Genomic DNA, 25,909 nt, shown 5'->3' on the forward strand with positions numbered 1-25,909 from the left:
GGTGGCTAGCTAGTTAAAATTGGCCATTTCCTAGATTAGCCATGAATAGAGATAGGGATTTGGACTTCTGGTTTTACTTCATTCTCTGTACTGGCCAATGGTTATAGCAGCGATTCTGATACAACCATAAATTCATACATTGTGCCCCTGGACTGAGGGAATGAAAGTTTAATATGTAGCTAGCTAACGTTGCCCATGAAAGGTAGTTAAGCTAGTGAGGAAGCATTTTACCCAGGTAGCCTAGGACAACAAAAAATACAAGCGTGTACTGTATGGTATTTTTTAGTTGTCACTGTACTAGACTAAGCAGAGGTGATTTAATGATGTTGAAATGGTGAAGTTGAAATGGTGCTGGAATAGTGGAGGCAGCTCCTGTTTTCTTTGCAACTTGCGGTAACTCTGTGGTTCTAAATCAATAGTTGTTTAGTAGTCTGAAAATTATGGAAACTTTAATGTGCTTGATCATACTGTAGGTCATGTAACTGTTTGTTACTGTACATGCAATATGCACTGTGGACTTCACCGGACAGAGGTTGCTTTCCGGTTTTGTGATGAAACAAAGGTGTGGTTGAATTTATTCTGCCACTGTGTCTTCTTATTGTCTCGGCCTTAGGCGTAGGGTATCCTGGGGGCAGCAGGTAGCCTAGTTGTTAGAGTGTTGGGCTAATAACCGAAAGGTTGCAAGTTCAAATCCCCGAGCTGACAAGGTACAAATCTGTCGTTCTGCCCTGAACAAGGCAGTTAACCCACTATTCCTAGGCTGTCATTGAAAATTATAATAATTTTTTCTTAACTGACTTGCCTAGTTAAATAAAGGTAAAATTAAAATATTTCATGGTCTCAAGGCATATAAACTAAAAGGTTATAGAGCAAACAATGCAATTATCACAACACATAGGTTGTAATAAAATATTCCTTTTTTTCTGGCTTGGCTTCCCCAGTGATTTTACCCACACACCGCTACTGCAGTGGTCTGCTTGAAACATGAAGGTATTACAAACTGGGTCAGGGAGAGGTTGAATATGTCAGTGAAGTCTCACATCGGCTATGGAGTGTGTCCACACAGTCATCCAGAACAGCTGGTGCTCTCATTCCTGGTTCAGTGATGCTAGCCTCGAAGTGAGCATAGAAGGTATTTAGCTCGTCTGGTAGGCTTGTGTCATTGGACAGCTCGTGGCTGGGTTTCCCTTTGTAATCTGTGATAGTTTGCAAGCCCTGCCACATCTGACGAGCGTTAGAGCCAGTGTAGTGGGATTCGATCTTGGTCATGTATTGACACTTTGGCTGTTTGATGGTTCGTTGGAGGTCGTAGCAGGATTTCTTATAAGCTTCCGGGTTAGAGTCCCGCTCCTTGAAAGCGGGCAGCTCTAGCCTTTAGCTCAGTGCGAATGTTGCCTGTAATCCATTGCTTCTGGTTGGGATATGTACCTTAGGAGACCTGTGTCTCACATTGGCCCAATGAGGATTTAAAAGGAGATGTCACAAAATTTAGTCTACGGAAAGGATATTTGCCAACCTGCTTTGATTTGACTATAATTCGGCTATGGAATTTAAATAAACAGACAACAAAAGAGGTGTCAAATTGTGCACCATGGTGACTGCAATCTTGTTACAAGAGTGTTGACAAAAACCTTCAGGCAGCAACACATTCACAAACCATTTCCTTGCGAGGCTGATGAGAGAAGCTCAGGGTCTAGCCCACACAAACAACCCATGTTGAGGGATGTTGGTGGAGAGGATGACACTTTCCTTTTATCAGCAGAACCACTTAGTTTCCATCTACTGTCTGTAGTGTCTTTGGAGTCATATCTAGTGTTCTATTCTGCAGTGGAGCGAAGGAAAGTGGGCCAAGAATTCAATTATAGCTTACATTTTTAAGAAAGTCGGTAAAATAAATAAATAAAAATAAGCCTGTAAGCCATGTAATTTCAGTGTGTTAGTTTTGTAGAAATGGGGAAATAAAATAGCTTGCTGATGAGGTGTATGGCACTACAGACAGGTAATAAAATAATAAGAACAGGTGATTTAAGTTAATCATTGTCCTCAACTGCTGTCATAATTGTATTGCTTATAGATATTAGCTTGCAAACACACACAAGTGGATAAAAAACATAATACATACATTTTTCGTTAAATCTACTTCTCAGCCTCATTCATCAAATTTAACAAAGCTTTTTGTAATTTCATAATAAGTTAAACGGTCTTGTAGTGTTAACGTTACATTGAGGACTTCAAAGACCTGTTAAATCAACCCAGTTTGTACTTCAGAATGCTATTAATTGAATGGTCCTCTGATACATACTGTAAGTAGTTGGAGTTTTTACTGGTACATGCCAACAAAAATACATCGTGCCCATAGGCTCAAACCATAGACTTAGATAGACATCACATTATTGTATCTGCCCTATTGTGGCGTCTGTGACCTGCAGTTATGGAACGTTTCCAAACTAGTATAATTAATTGGCTGAGCCCTCCTGGTGACCTGGATGGAATTGTGTGATCCTTCCTTAACCTATAGGAAGTCCCACCCAGTTGACAAATATATATATATTTTTAAGTCGTCAATGGCGCTGCCCATGATAAAACAGGCTTTTAGGTACTAGCCCTCTATCTATCTCTATGGTTCAAACATCAACGAGCCCAAGTCCCTTAAATCATTGAGTGAAGAGTGGCGCTATAAAAAGGAGAGGGGGAAGGAAATAGGACGACATTGGCATCCTGTTGACTGTTAGCTATGACGGACTGATAAATTGAACAACTTTTTACTTTATAAAGTGTTCTCCACACAGCACATAACATGCTCTGGCTATGCTCACCCTATTTTCAATCTAATTTCTATTTCAGCGAGACATCAGTGACCTTTGTCATGTAGCCGATTGCTCTTATTAGCCAGTCCATTTCTTCAGATAACGCATGAAAATTTGCAAACCAGGAACTGTAGAAACCAGAAACCAACACATGACCACAGTGGTCAGTGTGAGGCATCAGATGTCATTAGACCAGGTTTTCATTTATCAAGGTTTATTCGATAAAAGCAATGTCGCAAGAACTAAAAAATAGAAACGGCAATTACAGGAGAAATGTTCTAAAAATCGACACATTTTGTATCCGTTCGGCATAGGTGGATTTTTTATTTTGTCTAACTTTCTTCATCGCGAAAAATTATGGAAACAGTGTTTAAAAAATAAATAAAATGATTGCCGAATAAATTTGAAGGTACGCGGGGCACGTGATGTCATCACGTTATTATAAAGCTCCACTCCACATCTAATTCTAAATACCTACTGCTTGCTAAACCTATTATTATATATATATTTTTTTACATCTAACACATTAACATCTAAATGTTTCTTTGCAGAACAAGGATAGTCTTAATCGCCTTGCTTTTCTGGTTGGCTGGATGCAAGTTTCACGATCCAATTATTTCAGATCTAGACTACAGGAGCGCAAGTTTCACCATGGCACGAATTGTGCATTCTATCCATGCTGGCTTTTGCGGGCTACCTGAGACATGAAACAGATAGATGGGAGGACATACAGGATGTCAGCAATTTATTAATGCACAATTTGCCGAAATGGTTAATGAAAATACTTCAATCACTTTTTTATTCACACCAGGTTTGTGAGTGATGTCGTTACATCCAGCTGTTTTTTTAGCGACAAAATAGTTCAAAGGAAACACACAGTGGCGGTTCTGGGGGGGGGGGGGGGGGGGGGGGGGCAGTGCCTCTGTAACAATTTTGGACCCACTTGTGGCCCCCCTAAATGTGGAGTATGAAATCATTTTTACAGAACACATTTTTGCTATCGTTCTTTTTTTACATTCACATCCGTTATTAGACAGTGGCAACGATGATGATTATGAACATGGTCTTTTGCCTGCTAATGCCTGCAATGCAGTGAAGAAAACGATATGACAACAATAACGTCTAATGTAACTGGCCCCTCTAACAGTACAACTGGGCCCAGCTTGGCCCCCCCCCCCAGTTGAAATGGCCTAGAACCGCCACTGGAAACACACCGCAGTATTTAATGCAAACTTTCTAAATGTCAACAAAAAGAATAATTTACAAGTAAATGGAAATTGTAACCACTGGTAAGACCCTGCACAACAGTGTTGATCTATTTCACTGACATCAGATGGGCACCTTTCAACCATGAAGATATCAAATATCTTACTTCATTTGACTATGACAATGTGAACAGAGGGGCAGTTTATTTATAGGCAAATTCAAAAAGAGAATAAACCAGTTCACCTGTGAAAAATGTGGACACATATATACACACTACCAGTCAAAGGTTTGGACACACTTACTCATTCAAGGGTTTTTCTTTATTTGTACTATTTTATACATTGTAGAATGATAGTTTAGATATCTTCACTATGAAATAACACATATGGAATCATGTAGTAACAAACAAAAATGTTAAACATGTCAAAACACATTTTATATTTGAGATTCTTCAAAGTTGCCACACTTTGCCTTGACAGCTTTTCAGACCCTTGGCATTCTCTCAACCAGCTTCATGAGGTAGTCAGCTGGAATGTATTTCAATTAACAGGTGTGCCTTTGAAGCATGGAGGAGGAGGTGTGATGGTGCTTTCCTGGTGATCCTGTCGTGATTTTTTTTAGATTCAAGGAAAACTTAACCAGCATAGCTACCACAACATTTGCAGTAATACGCCTTCCCATCTGGTTTGCACTGAGTGGGACTATAATTCGTTTTTCAACAGGACAATGACCCAACACACCTCCAGGCTGTGTAAGGGCTATTTGACCACTATTATTCTACAATGTAGAAAATAGTACAAATAAAGAAAAACCCTTGAATGAGTAGGTGTGTCCAAACCTTTGACTGGTAACATATATATATATATATATATATATAATCATTGAATCCTGGCAATGACCAGTACCTATTCAATTTGTGTAGCTCATCTTAGCAGAGGCAAGTGAGGCAACCTTATCAGACGCCTTTATGAGCAACAACAGAATGTTGTGAATTATTCACATGGAATCTTAGGATAAGGAGACTATTGCAATGTACCAAAAACACCACTCACAAGTTCTCACACACACACATAGAGTTGAAGTCAGAAGTTTACATACACTTAGTTTGGAGTCATTAAAACTCATTTTTCAACCACTCCACAAATGTCTTGTAAACAAACTATAGTTTTGGTAAGTCGGTTAGGACATCTACTTTATGTGTGACAAGTAATTTTTCTAACAATTGTTTACAGACAGATTATTTCACTGTATCACAATTCCAGTGGGTCAGAAGTTTACATACACTAAGTTGACTGTGCCCTTAAACAGCTTGGGAAATTCCAGAAAATGTCATGGCTTTAGAAGCTTCTGATAAATTATGTCAATTAGCCTGAGTCAATTGGAGGTATACCTGTGGATGTATTTCAAGGCCTACCTTCAAACTCAGTGGATTTTTGCTTGACATCATTGGAAAATCAAAAGAAATCAGCCAAGACCTCAGAAAAATAATGGTAGACCTCCACAAGTCTGGCTCATCCTTGGGAGCAATTTCTAAACGCCTGAAGGTACAACGTTCATCTGTACAAACAATAGTACGCAAGTATAAACACCATGGGACAACGCAGCCGTCACACCGCTCAGGAAGGAGAAGCGTTCTGTCTCCTAGAGAAAAATGTACTTTGGTACGAAAAGTGCAAATCAATTCCAGAACAGCAGCAAAGGACCTTCTGAAGATGCTGGAGGAAACGGGTATAAAAGTATCTATATCCACAGTAAAACAAGTCCTATATCGACATAACCTGAAAGGCCACTCAGCAAGGAAGAAGCCACTGCTCCAAAACCGCCATAAAAAAGCCAGACTACGGTTTGCAACTGCACATGGGGACAAAGATCGTACTTTTTGGAGAAATGTCCTCTAGTCTGATGAAACAAAAATAGAACCGTTTGGCCATAATGACCATTGTTATGTTTGGAGAAAAAAAGGGGATGCTTGCAAGCCGAAGAACACCATCCCAACCAAGAAGCACGGGGGTGGCAGCATCATGTTGTGGGGGTGCTTTGCTGCAGGAGAGACTGGTGCACTTCACAAAATAGATGGCATCATGACGGTGGAAAATGATGTGGATATATTGAAGCAACATCTCAACACATCAGTCAGGAAGTTAAAGCTTGGTCGCAAATGGGTCTTCCAAATGGACAATGACACCAAGCAAACTTCCAAAGTTGTAGCAAAATGGCTTAAGGACCACAAAGTCAAGGTATTGGAGTGGCCATCACAAAGCCCTGACCTCAATCCTATAGAAAATTTGTGGGCAGAACTGAAAAAGCGTGTGCAAGGAAGGAGGCCTACAAACCTGACTCAGTTACACCAGCTCTGTCAGGAGGAATGGGCCAAAATTCACCCAACTTATTGTGGGAAGCTTGTGGAAGGCTACCCGAAACGTTTAATCAAAGTTAAGCAATTTAAAGGCAATGCTACCAAATACTAATTGAGAGTATGTAAACTTCTGACCCACTGGGAATGTGATGAAAGAAATAAAAGCTGAAATAAATAATTCTCTACTATTATTCTGACATTTCACATTCTTAAAAAGTGGTGATCCTAACTGACCTAAGAGGGAATTTTTACTAGGATTAAGTGTCAGGAATTGTGTAAAACTCCATTTAAATGTATTTGGCTAAGGTGTATGTAAACTACAAACAAACAGACACACACAGACAGTTGTACACTTTCCAACAGGACAAAAAGCTATAATGATTTTTGGGGGATTTTCATGAAATTTATTCTAGAAGTATAATCGAGAAATCATTTATCAAAGTTCGCATTTTAGCCTTACCCAGGCAGGCCTCTTTTAAGACTCCATAATGTTTCATATGTAGGCGACACAAAGCAAAAATGTGTGTCATATAAAAGCTTTACCACTGTATCACAACCGGCCATGGTTGGGAGTCCCATAGGGCGGCGCACAATTGGCCCAGCATCGTCCGGGTTTGGCCGGTGTAGGTCGGCATTGTAAATAAGAATTTGTTCTTAACTGACTTGCCTAGTTAAACAAATGTTAAAAAAAAAATACCGCTTGCTCTGAAATGTGTTTTGATTTCAATAACAATTTTCTTAATTTAATTAATATAAAACAAATATAAAAATGTAATGGCCCATTTTATACAAAGACATTGGCATAGTAGGCAATGTAACCAATCACAGCCCTCCTTTTACTTGTATCATTGAACATCCTGCAACTCTAAAAGTAGCAGCAATCCTACTCTGGAACTTTGAAATGTCCATGTGATAGGCAAATCAAATTTTTTATATTTTCAATATTCATGTTTATATTTTTCAATATTCATAAATAATGTAAGAATAAAAAATAAATAAAAAAATACTACTCATATTACAGAGCAAGCGGTAAACATCATGGAGTCTTGGAGGAGGCCTGGGTAAGGCCAAAATGTCAGAAATAGGCCAACTTTGATTAATTATTTCTCAATTATGCTTTTAGATACTAAATGACACACAGGGCCTTCGGAAAGTATTCAGACCCCTTGACTTCCAACATTTTGTTAAGTTACCTTTATAAAATGGATAAAATAAAACTATCCTCAGAAATCTACACACAATTACCCCATAATGACAAAGCGAAAACAAGTTTAGACATTTTTGCTAATTTATAAAAATAAATAAAACAGAAATACCTACTTTTACATAAGTATTCAGACCCTTTGCTATGAAACTCGAAATTAAGCTCAGGTGCATCCTGTTTCCATTGATTATCCTTGAGATGTTTCTACAACTTGGAGTCCACCTGTGGTAAATTAAATTGATGGGACATGATTTGGAAAGGGACACAATTTAAGGTCCCACAGTTGACAGTGCATGTCAGAGCAAACACCAAGCCATGAGGTCGAGGGAATTGTCCGTAGACCTCCGAGACAGGATTGTAATCGAGGCTTTGGGACAAGTCTCTGAATGTCATTTGATGGCCCAGCCAGAGCCCGGACTTAAACCCGATCGAACATCTCTGGACAGACCTGAAAATAGCTGGGCAGCGATGCTCCCCATCCAACTTGACAGAGCTTGAGAGGATCTGCAGAGAAGAATGGGAGAAACTCCCTAAATACAGGTGTGCCAAGCTTGTAGAATCATACACAAGAAGATTCAAGGCTGTAATCGCTGCCAAACGTGCTTCAACAGAGTAAAGGTCTGAATACTTCTGTAAATGTGATTAGTTTTTATTTTTAATAAATTAGCAAAAACCAGTTTTTGCATTGTAATTATGGAATATTGTGTGTAGAAAAAAATAACTATTTAAATCAATTTTAGAATAAGGCTGTAACATAACAAAATGTGTAAAAAGTGAAGGGGTCATAATACTTTCCAAATGTATGTCAACAATCATTCCTCCAAAGGACCATTCTATGGATTACATGTCATGAAAATCCCCAAAATCAGTCTATTTTCTTGTCCTGGTTTCATGAGGAATCACCCTTTGAAACCTTCAAAGTGTTTTTCATGGCATTGATGAAGGTTTAAACACATTCCATTTGAGTAAAGAGCCTCCCCTCCCCTCGTTGTGCTTTGAAATCAGTGAGGATTTGTGGCTTTACCGTAATGACATAACTGTTAGCTTATCAGGTCAGCTCCCTGTGTTGTTCAGCCTATTTATGGATTGGTGTGCTACAGGGCAACTGACCTCACTATACACCCAGAGACTGGCCATGATGGCCAACCATTAGTTTCGTAGAGTTGACACAACAGACTGCTAGACTGATAAAAATAACAAAATGTAAATGGTGTAAAAGACTTCAATGCAATTGACTTCTGTTACTAATGGTCAATGCTTATTGTATTGGCCAATTATGACAAACAAGAGACTAACATGGCACTGATTATTGTGAAGTTCAAGATATCTTCATCTGCCAAACCTGTACATTATCTCTTTGGAATATATATATATCACAGCAAAGCATTGTGCTAAAACACCTACCGTGACAGTTAAGCTGGACAGGTAAGGCACACTTACCATTAAAGTCATTGCTCGGACAAAATGGGCAAAACTATTTTTAAAACGCTGTCCTGTTCTCTGCAGTATTCCAAATCCAAAACCCATACCCACATTATTTTTCAGCTCGCTAAACATGTACTACCTAACTTGAAGTGTAGTGTTGGAGGTGATCATGGTGTTATTATAGGCTACTGCAGACAGCGCAGAGTTCACATAGGGCTGGAGTCAAGAGGTCAAAAGACTTGAGTATACAGGAAGTCACTGATCCAAGGGAAGTTGAACGACAGATGGGGGCCTGGTCAACACATTGTCCAATACCCAGGGCCTCGGTCTATCCATAGCATAGTCTTCGAGGGTTTCAGTCTAGCTGAGAAACCACATGAGCGTCCCAAGACAAGAATTTGTAGAACATTGCAGCGTACACATGGAACATATTGGATGGAGTTAAGCGATAGCGCTTAAAATGTAGAACTCAGGGTCCCAGAAGTCTTAGCAGGTAGCATTAGCTGATGTTGCTCTAAGGTTGTCCAGTGTTGTGATGACAGCCCTTGCTCGAAATGTGGTCTGGGGTGTGCGGGGCAGCGAGGTGTTCAGGCTTGAAGACGGGTCACGTCTCAAAGTACTTGTAGATGGCCGTGACGTAGGTCATCACACTCTGCCAGTCAGGCCTCTCTGTGTACACCATCTCTCCAATGTCCTGAGAGAGTGAGTCAGAGAGAGATAATATGGGTTGCAATAAAAATGCGTAACACACTGCATAGTTTCTTTCGCTGCAAATTGTACGTGCAGAATATTCTCTGAGTAAGAGATGGTGAGGAATAAGCAAGCACTCCTCGTTTGGCCTAAGAGTAAGAAGTCACAATACCTTCCACCAGAGAAAGATTGAGAGGTGTTCCTGCCTCTACTTAATATCTAAATGGTCATATAATTGTCAAGAACACAGAGAGTGTGTCTATTGTTTTAATAGCAAATCTCCTCCCCCTCTGTCGGCTCTCTGGGGTGTGTATTGGGGAAAACAGTGGGTCACCCAGCCTGTCTCTTGTTATGATGAAGTCAACTGGCCTTGGTGTGACACCGCTCCTAAATAAACTGGAGCTGCTTGCTATTGACATGAACACATCTTTTAAGGCCTCACAGGCTACAGCCGGCCAAACTATGTGACGTTGGTGTGCATTGCTGCTGTAGGTGCAACTATACATCAGCCCCGTCTTTCTGTTGCCCAGTCAAGCCTTACAAAGGGGAGGAAGTTACATGGAATGTCTCTCTCACCCCTCTAAAATAAAGCATCTCACTCATTTCATTCTACGCTTTTAGTGGTAGTCAAATATCCTTTCGTTCAAATGGTGGAGCCGTCCTAGGTTCCTTTTAGCTTGGACACCTACCAACGTGGACTTGATCCCGACACTTTCCGCGGCCTGGAAAGCCAGTGTGAAATTCTCCTTCTGAAAGAAAAGTGAGAAAATAAACGTTTTTGATGAACGAACAACAAAGTGCGTACATGACACAAATTTCCAAACACTCGTCGGGGCAGATTCCTGGACACAGATTAAGCCTAGCTATGGACTATAAAGCAAGCTCAATGGAGAATATCCATTAAATTTTTTTAAGTCCACGATTAGACTTAATCTGTGTCCAGGGACTCCACCATGACTGCCTTAGTTGACAGTGGGAGCCTCCATCTCACCTTGTCCTGGCTGGAGAGCTCCAGGTAGGGGATGTGGGCAGGCAGGTAGGTGTGGAGAACAGCACAGAAGGCCAGCCCGTCGTTCCAGCTGCTGCTGAAGTTGGTGATGTCAATGTTCTGCAGAGAAGGAGCATATCAGTAAGGGATCAATAAAACCCCAGCCATAGGCTATCCTTATGTTTGACCATGTCATCCCAAACCACCAGCAACAACCGTAGATTACGCAAACTGTGTCTTTCAAGGGAAGTGGAAGAAGGAACATGTTTTAGCACACTCGTGTTTCTTCACACTGCCTTGCACTCGAGCGAGAGAGTTTGACTTTAACCTTCCGCCACCCCCTTCTGCGTGCCCAATGAGCCCTGGTCAAAAGTAGTGCACGATATAGGGAATAGGGTGCCATTTGGGACGCATACCCTGTCTACAGCAAAACAGCCCTCATATGTCTTCTAAGGGTCACAGGGAACCTTTGTCAGTTATCAGAGATGTTGCGTGTCAAGGGACATGGGGAGAAGAAAATGGTACAGATACCAGGGCGCCATTACACAAGGGACACCGCAGTGTGGAGCATGGAAGAGGAAGGGGGTGCCTGCTTACTCAGCCAATAGGCGTCACTGCTCTCTGTGGGAACCCAATTCACTGGCTCTCCGGGATCACAGCACCCGTCTCATTGGTGTTAACCAGGACTACACATGCTGCGGACAAAGGCACTCTAGTCACGCACTATGGTGAGTCACACTGGTTGCGTAGCTTTTCCAACTCGTCTTTTCCTCGGAACCTTCCCCCACACAAAAAGGCATGTATTCTCTATGCATCCCCTTTACCAGAGGAGTATATGAAGCAACGATGCATAGTAGAGTTCAAGCGAAAGGAGGATCCCAGCAGAGAGCATTAAAGTATAATCTGTGGAAAAACAGGGCTGAGCTACGTTAGGAAAGGCTTGGCTGGTAGCAGTGTGTTTACAGTGAGCATGGCAGTGAGTGAGTCAACTGGCACAAAGCACTCCGAGCAGCAACAGAGCACGGGTAATGAACACATTAACTATGGGCCTCATGAAAACAATGCCACATAGGCCTATATACCGTATATATAAAAGAGAACAAGAGAGAACACTGTTTGTGGAGAGAAAATTTACAACTTAGAAGGGAGCCAGGGGACCAATAGAAAATACAAACTAGAGAGGCTATTTAGCATTGTAGCAAAGGCCTTGTCATTCCATTTCCCAGACTGAACAGCTAAGAACTCGTGGGCAACTCCGTAGGGCCCGCCCCAAAAAAAGAGGTTTATACAGTCGTGGACAAATATTAATTTTCACAAAGTTTGCTGCTTCAGTGTCATTAGATATTTTTGTCAGATGTTACTATGGAACACTGAAGTATAATTACAGGCATTTCATAAGTGTCAAAGGCTTTTATTGACAATTACATGAAGTTGATACAAAGAGTCAATATCTGCAGTGTTGACTCTTCTTTTTCAAGACCTCTGCAATCCGCCCTGGCATGCTGTCAATTAACTTCTGGGCCACATCCTAACTGATGGCAGCCCATTCTTGCATTATCAATTCTTGGAGTTTGTCAGAATTTGTGGGTTTTTGTTTGTCCACCCGCCTCTTGAGGATTGACCACAAGTTCTCAATGTGATTAAGGTCTGGGGAGTTTCCTGGCCATCGACAAAATACTGATGTTTTGTTCCCCGAGCCACTTAGTTATCAATTTTGCCTTTTGGCAAGGTGCTCCATCATGCTGGAAAAGGCATTGTTCATCACCAAACTGTTCCTGGATGGTTGGGAGAAGTTGCTCTCGGAGGATGTGTTGGTACCATTCTTTATTCATGGCTGTGTTCTTGGGCAAAATTGTGTGAGCCCACTCCCTTGGCTGAGAAGCAACCCCACACATGGTCTCAGGATGCGTTACTGTTGGCATGACACAGGACTGATGGTAGCGCTCACGTTGTCTTCTCCGGACAAGCTTTTTTCCGGATGCCCCAAACAATCGGAAAGGGGACTCAGAGAAAATTACTTTACCCAGTCCTCAGCAGTCCAATTCCTGTACCTTTTGCAGAATATCCGTTTGTCCCTGATGTTTTTCCTGGAGAGAAGTGGCTTCTTTGTTGCCCTTCTTGACAACAGGCCATCCTCCAAAAGTCTTCGCCTCACTGTGTGCAGATGCACTCACATCTGCCTGCTGCCATTCCTGAGCAAGCTCTATACTGGTGGTGCCCCGATCCCGCAGCTGAATCAACTTTAGGAGACGGTCCTGGCGCTTGCTGGACTTTCTTGGGTGCCCTGAAGCCTTCTTCACAACAATTGAACCACTCTCCTTGAAGTTCTTGATGATCCGATAAATGGTTGATTTAGGTGCAATCTTACTGGCAGCAATATTCTTGCCTGTGAAGCCATTTTTGTGCAAAGTAATGATGACGGCACGTGTTTCCTTGCAGGTAACCATGGTTGACAGAGGAAGAACAATGATTCCAAGCACTACCCTCCTTTTGAAGCTTCCAGTCTGTTATTCGAACTCAATCAGCATGGCAGAGTGATCTCCAGCCTTGTCCTCGTCAACACTCACACCTGTGTTAATGAGAGAATCACTGACATGATGTCAGCTGGTCCTTTTGTGGCAGGGCTGGAATGCAGTGGAAATGTTTTTTGGGGGGATTCAGTTCATTTGCATGGCAAAGAGGGACTTTGCAATTAATTGCAATTCATCTGATCACTCTTCATAACATTCTGGAGTATATGCAAATTGCCATCATACAAACTGAGGCAGCAGACTTTGTGAAGATTTATATTTGTGTCATTCTCAAAACATTTGGCCACAACTGTAGTCTCTGTTGTAGCACAAAATGCCCATTTGTACCAACGTGCCCCAGCCCATGCCGTGGAGAGATTCAGCGAAAGGGAGAGAGAGGGCAGAGGAAGGGCCGGGACGTCGGTGAAGTCTAGCACACTTCCTGGAGAGGGTAAAGCCTAACTGCTACCATGGTAACTACACAGGGCAGTCCTTAATGCTTCCTGGTGGGTAAACATCTTAAAAGCCTGGAAGGAGTAAGAAGGGGCTCTGATTGGAAACGAACAGGAAGGAAACACAGCGTTTACCGTCTGTGTTTGCAGCTATTGGAGAAAGCGAATAAGGCAATGGCTCTATTGATCAACACAGAGTAACGGTAATGATCTGATATTCTTTCCTGCATCTAAACCGGTTGAGAAACCAAAGCATTGTCCAATGGGATGGAGTAAGTACGGTGCGCTAGTTGGGGTGTGCATGCACGCGTGTGTGTCTTATGGCAGCCTGTACTCTCGACCCGTTCCCCACCCTGTTAGTTAGTACCTGGTATCCTTCAGTCTTCTTCTGGCACCACTTGAGCAGGGCGTTCCTCTTGGATCCCCCGTACTCCCTGGCCAGTGCAGACAGGGCGTCTTTTCTCCCCTCCCTATGGACACACAGAAGAAATGAAAGAGCACACAAAGGGGTGTTTTACAGACACAGAGTAAGCCTGATCTTGGACTAAAATGCATTTTCTAATGGAGATTCTCCATTGAGCTTTATTTTTTTTTCCAGCACCGGGCTTTATCTGTGTCCAGGAAACAGTCTCATCGTGTCTCTTTCAAAAGATGATCATCTACAACACGTCAGGGGGGACATTGAAAAACAAAAAAATGCAACGTGTTATAGTCGTCTTTCATCCTATGCAACTATACTCTCCCAGCCCCCTGCATTCACCAACTAGCATGTCAAGATGGTGAACAATAGAATCCCTCCATGAGATTGAATAATTCAGAGAGAGGGGAATACAGAGATGGAGCTCAGGAACGAGAGGGAGATAGTGAAAGGAGAAAATTTGTCCTTTCAGTCGAGCCCCTCAGCAATTCAGAGCAGTGTGTGTTGTCAGCGGTCAATATATGGTTATCAGGTTGCAGCCAATTAGATTTCCAGTCAACGCCTCCCGAATTACCTGGCATTTCCATTTCGCCCCCTGCGTCCCTCTGTTAGACTGGACAATCAATCTGTCACTTTGCTCATCTACTTATTTGTTCATCTACAGGGCAGAGGAGCCATGGGACACAGACGCACACACAAACAGATAGTGACACGCACGCTACACAGATACTGACGCACACAGACAGAGAGAGAGAGCGAGAGGGTGCATACCGTAAGCGTCCCCTTGTGGAAGGGGGGACTGAGGCGGTGGGGGAGGAGGCTGCGGGGGAGGAGGTGTTCTCTAAGGAAGACATGTCTCTCTTCAGCTCCTCACTGCTCCTGCGAGACACTGGGGACACAGGTCACTGTTTTAGTAGTAGCTTAACACAGTGTCATCAGTACCACAATCATATTACTTTAACTATCAAGCCGCAATCAGGTCACTTGGAGCACACAGGCACAGATTTATGTTTACAGCCTCTGACACAGGTACATATGGTGGCGTAAACACACACCTGAGAGGGACTTGGAGGAGTCCATGTTGGGGACCCTCTGAAGGGCAGAGGGGGTGCGGGTCCCAGAGGAGGCCCGGAACAGGTGATCTGCTGTTGGGGATGGAGAACACACATCAGTCCCCATTACTCTAAATGAACCCATAGGGGAACTAAGAGCCCTACCAGTAAAATAATCTAACTTCAGAGCCCAAGTTAAAACCTTCATTAATACCTGTTAATGCAAGCAGACTTTTTCCCGAAATACAAAAGCAGTGGGCTGCTTTTGTGCCAAGCTTAGTGAAAAAACAGTGTGAGCTGAGCTAGCAGCGGTGGCTCTAAATTAGCGTGTGAACGGGGGGCTAAATCCACCGTGGCACACTCCTATTTCTCCTGGTCCGCAGCACAAATGGCACCCTATTAAATGCACTACTTTTGACCAGGGCCTATAGAGCTCTGGTCATTAGTGATGCACTATACAGGGAATAGGATGCCATTTTCACCAAGCCCTGTTGTCTGTGCCTGTGGCCTCCCCACTGAGGGCTGCCTGCTATATGAACCTCATTTTAAAATGAAAGAATATTAAGGGTCTGGGGCTGATGGGGGGGCTTCTTCCATTATTACACCTGACACTCAAGATAGAGGTCAATCGCACAGTCCTGGTGGGTCGGAGTTATCCAATCCCCTACCTGTCTGCTACACACTGCCCTAACGTTACAACCACCACTGTCCAAGCGATACCTCCTAGACGGCAGTCTTGTGGGGCTCTTCGCCTGAGATGTCACGGCACAGTGAGGAAACCTACTAAACTAGTTGAATGCCCTGACTAAGTGGAGAAGAGCATCTACTAAATGACTAAAGTGTCATGTGATTGCCCGAAATCGCAGTCGTCTGTTCTTTCGACCAATCAAATTAGTCAAAATATTACAATTCAATTTTTGATTAAAAACACCCTGTGTTTTAATGAAATCAACTATATGCATTGAGCTTGTCTGATGCTTTAAGCACACTGTTTGAAGAAATAGAACACAAATGATTCAAGAGAGCCAGACATCAAGATAACCAGAGAAACAATTAAAAACGCACATGCTGGGTTTCGGAGATTCTGCCATTACTCTCCTGAAGTTGCCGGTAATAGGCTACAGGAGTCGGCAACCTTTCTCATGTGGAATGACCATTTATCTTACCATTTCTACCCATCTGCGTGTCAGTTATGGTTTTCAAATGAACATTTATTTCATTTCATTTATAATAACGTCTTCATATCTCAAAATCATTGTAATGTGGTTAATCAGAACTCTATCCAAATCTATATTAAAATGATAAACCTAAAAAGTAACTTATTTTGCCAACTATGTAAAAAATGCCTACATAAAGCCAACAAATAAAAACATTGCAGCCACAGGTAGAAAATATCCCGATAAAAATTAACATCCTACAAATCACATTGGCTACACATGGCCTGTCTGTGATGAACTTGAAACATTATATCACCTATTAACTTGGGTCAGGCCTGAAGCTGACTCCAGCAATCTTGCAACATTGTATAAAATATTCTGGGCCTCAGAGTTTCCTGCACCAGTGAGCTTGGGACAGACACGGCTGTAGACTATTTGTGCTGTAGGCTATTCAGGTAGGCCCATTTTCAAAAGTTGACACACCTACTCATTTAAGAGTTTTTATTTGGACTATTTTCTACATTGTAGAATAATAGTGAAGGCATCAAAACTATGAAATAACACATATGAAATCCTGGAATCATGTAGACAGCTTTGCACACTCTTGGCATTCTCTCAACCAGCTTCATGAGGTAGTCACCTGGAATGCATTTCAATTAACAGGTGTGCCTTGTTAAAAGTTAATTTGTGGAATTTCTTTCCTTCTTAATGCGTTTGAGCCAATCAGTTGTGTTGTGACAAGGTAGGGGTGGTATACAGAAGATAGCCCTATTTGGTAAAAGACCAAGTCCATATTATGGCAAGAACAGCTCAAATAAGCAAAGAGAAATGACAGTCCATCATTACTTTGAGACATGAAGGTCAGTCAATTTGGAAAATGAAGAAATTTTCAAATTTCTTGACAAGTGCAGTCGCAAAAACCAGCAAGCGCTATGATGAAACTGGCTCTCATGAGGACCGCCACAGGAATGGAAGACCCAGAGTTACCTCTGCTGCAGAGGATACGTTCATTAGAGTTATCAACCTCAGATTTTAGCCCAGATAAATGCTTCAGAGTTCAAGTAACAGACACATCTCAACATCAACTGTTCAGAGGAGACTGTGTGAATCAGGCCTTCATGGTCAAAATTACTGCAAAGAAACCACTACTAAAGGACTCCAATAATAAGAAGAGACTTGCTTGGGCCAAGAAACACGAGCAATGAACATTAGACCGGTGGAAATCTGTCCTTTGGTCTGATGAGTCCAAATTAGAGATTTTTGGTTCTAACCACAGAGCAGGTGAACGGATGATCTCTGCATGTGTGGTTCCCACCATGAAGCATGGCGGAGGTGGTGTGATGGTGCGTTGCTGGTGACACTGTCTGTGACTTATTTAGAATTTAAAAAAAGGCAGCCTTAACCAACATTGCTACCACAGCATTTTGCAGCGATACGTCATCCCATCTGGTTTGCGCTTAGTCCCACTATCATTTGTTTTTCTACAGGACAATGACCCAAAACACACCTCCAGGCTGTGTACGGACTATTTGACCAAGGAGAGTGATGGAGTGCTGCATCAGATGACTTGGCCTCCACAATCACCTGACCTCAACCCAATTGAGATGGTTTGGGATGAGTTGGACCGCAGAGTGAAGGAAAAGCAGCCAACAAGTGCTCAGCATATGTGGGAACTTCAAGACTGTTGGAAAAGCATTCCTCATGAAGCTGGTTGAGAGAATGCCAAGAGTGTGCAAAGATGTCATTAAGGCAAAGGGTGGCTACTTTGAAGAATCTCAAATATATTTTGATTTGTTTAACACTTTTTTGGTTACTACATGATTCCATGTGTGTTATTTCATAGTTTTGATGTCTTCACTATTGTTCTACAATGTAGAAAATAGTAAAAATAAAGAAAAACCCTTGAAATTAGTAGGTGTACAAACCTTTGACTGGTACTATATATTTGCTACTGCTCGACAATTTTTTTTATCTTGCTCGACCAACAGCCTACTGACCAAACAATCGACCAGTCGACTAATTGGAGTAATAACGGTTGTCCAACAGAATATAGTTGATATGAATGAAGACTGTTGTACCCACCTGGCATATTGAGGTCTGTGTAGCTGGACCTTTTATCCACCATGGAGGACAGGGGTTTGGGGGTTGACGCAGTGTGCCTCTAACACAGCAACAGAGGAGAATTAGACACACACAGTAGCATTTACAGCAATATTCTTCATTAAATGAGGACAGCATAGCTGAACTACTCAAAGTAATGAACTTCCTAATATTTTAGTCGCACCAAAGAAAAGTGATAAACAGAGATTAAAAAAAATATATATATATTTTTTTAAAGAGTGCAGTTGTTGAAAGTCCAAGGGCTTATATGAAAACCACAACAAAGTGAAAAAAAAAAAAAAAAAAAAAATCAACAAAACCTACTAATTATAAATGAATTGATCAGTAAACTTTGGGGTTTGTTAATTAAGGTGAAGTGTACCATCATTATGTAATGATGTTGGTGCTTAGTTTGAGCCACAGCGCAATAACGCTAACCTGAGTGCCATCCATGTTGTTTGTGCTGTCATGCCAACTCCTCGTCACGCCAAATATGGTTGGCTTTGCAATGACAGCGATGGAGTTGGCAAGACAAAGGCTAAACAGATGGGACTAGGCTAGGATAACTCATGGTGTAGTGGAAAAGGATGAAGGTCACAGAGTGCTTCCACTTCCAGAGTGACTTGAGCCCGTTTCCCTCTATTTCAGGGGCATTAAACTCATTTTGCCCCGGGGGCCGCATTGGGTCTTCAACGAGTTCCGGATGGCAGGACTGAAAATTGGTTAGATTTCCTCACCGTCAAAATTTGCATAAAAAAAAGGTCCTCTATCCATTATTTTTGGAATTTCCGATGCCCTCTGACTGTCTAGCTTTGATGTCGGCGATTATTAGCGAGCTGGACAGTCAAGAAACTATAGGATTTATTACTCAAAACTACCCGTGGGCCAGATGTTTGACGCCCCTGCACTGCTTTGTCCTCTCTGACTCACTGCACTACTCATTCTATTCCAGGAGGCCTGCAATTACTGACTTGGCACAAATAATCAAACCAATGATGAAACACGACACAAATATAGAAAAGGAGACATCAGCCTAATAACTACCAAGTTTGACCTTAAATACATCCAACATTTATTATTTAACATAACTTCTGAAAATAATTCTGAGGGACATTAGTCTATTTAGATTTTTCCTATGAGTTACTAAGAACTCCACAAAAGTGCAGTTTGGATATCTGTGTAATATACAGTGTACAAAACATTAGGATCACCTTCCTAACATTGAGCTTCACCCCCTTTTGCCCTCAGAACAGCCTCAAGTCATCAAGGCATGGACTCTACAAGGTGTCGAAAGCATTCCACAAAGATGCTGACCCATGTTTCCACAATGGTGTCAAGTTGGCTGGATGTCCTTTGGGTGGTGGATCATTCTTGATACACACGGGAAACTGTTGAGCGTGTAAAACTCAGCAGCGTTGCAGTTCTTGACACACTCAAGCTGGTGCGCCTGTCACCTATTTCCATACCCCATCCAAACAAATCTTTTGTCTTGCCTATTCACCATCTGAATGGCACACATACACATCTCAAGACATACAAATCCTTCTTTCACTCTCTCCTCCCCTTCATCTACACTGACTGAAGTGGATTTAACAAGTGACATCAATAAGGGATTAAAGCTTTCACCTGGTCAGTCTATGTCATGGAAAGAGACGGTTTTCTAGGGCTGTGGGGGTCATGACAGCCGGTGATTGTCATGCAAATAACTGCCGGTAATTGACTGCCAATTAACATAAACATGTTTAGCATCTCCGGCTTCCACGCATAGCCGACAAGCCACTGCTGTAGACCTTTGGATTTATTATACTTTTTTAAAATAGATGTTTTTAAAGTAGATGTTCCATTTATACTGAACAAAAATATAAATGTAGCATGTAAAGTGTTGGTCCCATGTTTCATGAGCTGAAATAAAAGATCCCAGAAATGTGTTTACATCCCTGTTAGTGAACATTTCTCCTTTGCCAAGAATCATACCAAGAAGCTCATTAAACAGCATGATCCTTACACAGTTGCACCTTGTGCAGGGGACAAAAAATGAACAAACCCCATTATGTCACACAACACAATGCCACAGATGTCTGAAGTTTTTAGGGAGCGTGCAATTGGCATGCTGACTGCAGGAATGCCAGAGAATTTAATGTTCATTTCTCTACCATAAGCCACCTTCAATGTAATTTTAAAGAATTTGGCAGTACTTCCAACCGGCCTCACAACCGCAGACCATGTGTAACCACGCCAGCCCAGGAACTCCACATCTGGCTTCTTCACCTGTGGTATCGTCTGAGACCAGCCACCTGGACAGTTGATGTGTAACCTTTATTTAACTAGGCAAGTCAGTTAAGAAGCCTACCCCGGCCAAACCCAGACGATGCTGGGCCAATTGTGCACCGCCCTACGGGACTCCCAATCACGGCCGGATATGATGCAGCCTGGAGTCGAACCAGGTACTGCAGTGACGCCTCTTTCACCGAGATTCCTCTTTCACTGAGATGCTGTGCCTTAGACTGCTGCGCCACTCGGGAGCCTGATGAAACTGAGGAGTATTTCTGTCTGTAACAAAGCCCTTTTGTGGGGAAAAACTAATTATAATTGGCTGGGCCTGGTTCCCCAGTGAGGGGGCCTGTCATGTGAAATCCATAGATTAGTGCCTAATGAATTTATTTCAATTGACTGATGTCTTTATATGAACTAACTCAGTAATATCGTTGAAATTGTTTCATGTTGCATTTATATTTTTGTTCAGTATAATATAGCCTACACAATCAAAATAAATCATTATTTATTTTAGGCAGGTCTAAAGAAACATTATGATGTGAAGAAAATGTGGCCTATTTCAGAAGAACAAAATAGCATATTCTGAGTCGTCCTTATGTTAGGTCCTGACCTGGCTATGCCATATGTCGGTGGGCTACACTAGTTCACATAAGCAGGTAAGATTTGCTTATAATTCCTGTGGCATTATTTTATAATAATAATACAATTGAACATAGCTGAATAACATAGAAAGGATATTTTTCCCCAAACGATTTCCGAGGGAGTGGGCGGGTATTCTGTGTTGAGCGGTTAACAAAAGAAACATGTCCTCCTATATGATTCATTGAGTTATTCATGCAACTTCAGTTGTGATAAAAACATTAGAATGTATTAGAGATCAAAACATATAGCCTAAGGTCGCATGAGGCTACTCTCAGAGCAGGCACTCTGCTCTGTTTCTTGCGCAGGCTGCACACACTCCATCAGTCTCTCATTCAAAATTTGACAAGCACTTGATAATATTCTCACACATCAGACTCCTCAATTTAACCTGTTCTTTACATTATTTTAGAACCTCCCACAAAAATAAACACTTAACTAGGCTCTGTAGTCTATGGGCTTTCCAGGGGTCCTAGGCCTTTAGGCTACGTTTGGAGCAACTTTAGTTGCGATACAAACCTTAGCAAAACATATGCTACATGATGCATGAAACTATGATTAAAAAATTGATTGCACACTCTGGGCATCATTCACAAGTGATAATATTCTCACCCATCAGACTATTCTCAATTTAAATATTGTCTTTACATATACTAAATAATACACTATATGGCCAAAGGTATGTAGACACCAGCTCGTCAAACATCTCATTCCAAAATCATGGTCATTGGGTTGCCCTTTGCTGCTCTAACAGCCTCCACTCTTCCGGGAAGGCTTTCCTCTAGCTGTTGGAACATTGCTGCAGGGACTGCTTCCATTCAGCCACAAGAGCATTAGTGAGGTCGGGTATTGATGTTGGGCGATTAGGCCTGGCTCAATCACAGTCGCGTTCCAATTCATCCCAAAGGTGTTCGATGGGTATTTGGTATTTTATTACGATCCCCATTGCCTGTTGTAAAAGCAGCAGATACTCTTCCTGGGGTTGAGGTCAGGGCTCTTTGCAGGCCAGTCAAGTTCATCCAGACCAATCAACAAACCATTTCTGTATGGACCTCGCTTTGTGCACTGGGTCATTGTTATTCTGAAACAGGAAAGGGCCTTCACAAAACTGTTGCCACAAAGTTGGAAGCACAGAATCGTCTAAAATGTCAGTGTATGCTGCAGCGTTAAGATTTCCCTCCACTGGAACTAAGGAGCCTAGCCCAAACCATGAAAAACAGCCCCACACCATTATTCCTCTTGCACCAAACTTTACAGTCGGCACTATGCATTCAGGCAGGTAGCGTTCTCCTGGCATCCGCCAAATCTAGATTCATCCATCGGACTGACAGATGGTGAAGTGTGATTTATAACTCCAGAGAACGCATTTCCACAGCGCCAAAGTCCAATGATGACCAGCTTTACACCACTCCAGCCGACGCTTTGCATTGCACATGGTGATCATTAAGCTCCCGACAAACAGTTCTTGCACTAACATTTCATCCAGAGGCAGTTTGGATCTTGGTGGTGAGTGTTGCAACCGAAGACAGACAATTTTCATATCATCGTAATGTATGTTTTTTCAATATTGTTTAATCAGATTATTGAATTTTTTTCGGGAGTTTTGCCGTGTTCCGTCCTCTGACTGTGTTTACGTCGGAGAGATTTGTGCCACTCGGCTAGTGCCAATGCTAAGTGAAGAGGGAAATTTGCCATTCTGAATCCAAACAACGACTCATCTGGACAGAGGACACCTTGTTCAACATTCTGATGAAAGATCAGCAAAATCCATACAAACGCTTCACACCGCGTGGCCGCGGCCACCCTGACCTGGTGGTCCCAGCGCGCACAACCCACGTGGAGTTCCAGGTCTCCGGCAGCCTCTGGAACTGCCGATCTGCGGCCAACAAGGCGGAGTTCATCTCAGCCTATGCTTCCCTCCAGTCCCTCGACTTCTTGGCACTGACGGAAACATGGATCACCACAGATAACACTGCTACTCCTACTGCTCTCTCCTCGTCTGCCCACGTGTTCTCGCACACCCCGAGAGCTTCTGGTCAGCGGGGTGGTGGCACCGGGATCCTCATCTCTCCCAAGTGGTCATTCTCTCTTTCTCCCCTTACCCATCTGTCTATCGCCTCCTTTGAATTCCATGCTGTCACAGTTACCAGCCCTTTCAAGCTTAACATCCTTATCATTTATCGCCCTCCAGGTTCCTTTGGAGAGTTCATCAGTGAGCTTGATGCCTTGATAAGCTCCTTTCCTGAGGACGGCTCACCTCTCACAGTTCTGGGTGACTTTAACCTCCCCACCGTCTACCTTTGACTCATTCCTCTCTGCCTCCTTTCCACTCCTCTCCTCTTTTGACCTCACCCTCTCACCTTCCCCCCCTACTCACAAGGCAGGCAATACGCTTGACCTCATCTTTACTAGATGCTGTTCTTCCACTAACCTCATTGCAACTCCCCTCCTAGTCTCCGACCACTACCTTGTATCCTTTTCCCTCTCGCTCTCATCCAACACTTCCCACACTGCCCCTACTCGGATGGTATCGCGCCGTCCCAACCTTCGCTCTCTCTCCCCCGCTACTCTCTCCTCTTCCATCCTATCATCTCTTCCCTCTGCTCAAACCTTATCCAACCTATCTCCTGATTCTGCCTCCTCAACCCTCCTCTCCTCCCTTTCTGCATCCTTTGACTCTCTTTGTCCCCTATCCTCCAGGTCGGCTCGGTCCTCTCCTCCTGCTCCGTGGCTCGACGACTCATTGCGAGCTCACAGAACAATGCTCCGGGCAGCCGAGCGGAAATGGAGGAAAACTCGCCTCCCTGCGGACCTGGCATCCTTTCACTCCCTCCTCTCTACATTTTCCTCTTCTGTCTCTGCTGCTAAAGCCACTTTCTACCATTCTAAATTCCAAGCATCTGCCTCTAACCCTAGGAAGCTCTTTGCCACCTTCTCCTCCCTCCTGAATCCTCCTCCCCCTCCCCCCCCTCTCTGCAGATGACTTCGTCAACCATTTTGAAAAGAAGGTCGACGACATCCGATCCTCGTTTGCTAAGTCAAACGACACCGCTGGTTCTGCTCACACTGCCCTACCCTGTGCTCTGACCTCTTTCTCCCCTCTCTCTCCAGATGAAATCTCGTGTCTTGTGACGGCCGGCCGCCCAACAACCTGCCCGCTTGACCCTATCCCCTCCTCTCTTCTCCAGACCATTTCCGGAGACCTTCTCCCTTACCTCACCTCGCTCATCAACTCATCCTTGACCGCCGGCTACGTCCCTTTCGTCTTCAAGAGAGCGAGAGTTGCACCCCTTCTGAAAAAACCTACACTCGATCCCTCCGATGTCAACAACTACAGACCAGTATCCCTTCTTTCTTTTCTCTCCAAAACTCTTGAACGTGCCGTCCTTGGCCAGCTCTCCTGCTATCTCTCTCAGAATGACCTTCTTGATCCAAATCAGTCAGGTTTCAAGACTAGTCATTCAACTGAGACTGCTCTTCTCTGTGTCACGGAGGCGCTCAGCACTGCTAAAGCTAACTCTCTCTCCTCTGCTCTCATCCTTCTAGACCTATCGGCTGCCTTTGATACTGTGAACCATCAGATCCTCCTCTCCACCCTCTCCGAGTTGGGCATCTCCGGCGCGGCCCACGCTTGGATTGCGTCCTACCTGACAGGTCGCTCCTACCAGGTGGCGTCTCCTCACCACGTGCTCTCACCACTGGTGTCCCCCAGGGCTCTGTTCTAGGCCCTCTCCTATTCTCGCTATACACCAAGTCACTTGGCTCTGTCATAACCTCACATGGTCTCTCCTATCATTGCTATGCAGACGACACACAATTAATCTTCTCCTTTCCCCCTTCTGATAACCAGGTGGCGAGTCGCATCTCTGCATGTCTGGCAGACATATCAGTGTGGATGACGGATCACCACCTCAAGCTGAACCTCGGCAAGATGGAGCTGCTCTTCCTCCCGGGGAAGGACTGCCCGTTCCATGATCTCGCCATCACGGTTGACAACTCCATTGTGTCCTCCTCCCAGAGCGCTAAGAACCTTGGCGTGATCCTGGACAACACCCTGTCGTTCTCAACTAACATCAAGGCGGTGGCCTGTTCCTGTAGGTTCATGCTCTACAACATCCGCAGAGTACGACCCTGCCTCACACAGGAAGCGGCGCAGGTCCTAATCCAGGCACTTGTCATCTTCCGTCTGGATTACTGCAACTCGCTGTTGGCTGGGCTCCCTGCCTGTGCCATTAAACCCCTACAACTCATTCAGAACGCCGCAGCCCGTCTGGTGTTCAACCTTCCCAAGTTCTCTCACGTCACCCCGCTCCTCCGCTCTCTCCACTGGCTTCCAGTTGAAGCTCGCATCCGCTACAAGACCATGGTGCTTGCCTACGGAGCTGTGAGGGGAACGGCACCTCAGTACCTTCAGGCTCTGATCAGGCCCTACACCCAAACAAGGGCACCGCGTTCATCCACCTCTGGCCTGCTCGCCTCCCTACCTCTGAGGAAGTACAGTTCCCGCTCGGCCCAGTCAAAACTGTTCGCTGCTCTGGCACCCCAATGGTGGAACAAACTCCCTCACGACGCCAGGACAGCGGAGTCAATCACCACCTTCCGGAGACACCTGAAACCCCACCTCTTTAACC

The 25,909-nt window shown here is 43.5% G+C and overlaps 1 protein-coding gene across 1 annotated transcript in view; it reads right to left on the reverse strand.

The window, feature by feature from the left end:
- Positions 1 to 4,194: 4,194 nt before the first annotated feature.
- LOC129863862 (cytospin-A-like) overlaps positions 4,195 to 25,909 on the reverse strand; it is a 36,889-nt gene continuing 15,174 nt past the window's right edge. The window contains exons 9-15 of the mRNA XM_055936202.1: positions 18,348 to 18,426; positions 15,112 to 15,201; positions 14,828 to 14,945; positions 14,006 to 14,108; positions 10,680 to 10,796; positions 10,378 to 10,437; positions 4,195 to 9,692 (exon numbers count right to left, since the gene is read on the reverse strand). Of these exons, the coding sequence (XP_055792177.1) occupies positions 9,603 to 9,692; positions 10,378 to 10,437; positions 10,680 to 10,796; positions 14,006 to 14,108; positions 14,828 to 14,945; positions 15,112 to 15,201; positions 18,348 to 18,426 (657 nt within the window). The 3' untranslated portion in view covers positions 4,195 to 9,602. The remainder of the gene's footprint in view (positions 9,693 to 10,377; positions 10,438 to 10,679; positions 10,797 to 14,005; positions 14,109 to 14,827; positions 14,946 to 15,111; positions 15,202 to 18,347; positions 18,427 to 25,909) is intronic.

Source organism: Salvelinus fontinalis, chromosome 10 (genome assembly GCF_029448725.1).
Source record: "Salvelinus fontinalis isolate EN_2023a chromosome 10, ASM2944872v1, whole genome shotgun sequence".
NCBI classification, from domain to species: Eukaryota; Metazoa; Chordata; class Actinopteri; order Salmoniformes; family Salmonidae; genus Salvelinus; species Salvelinus fontinalis.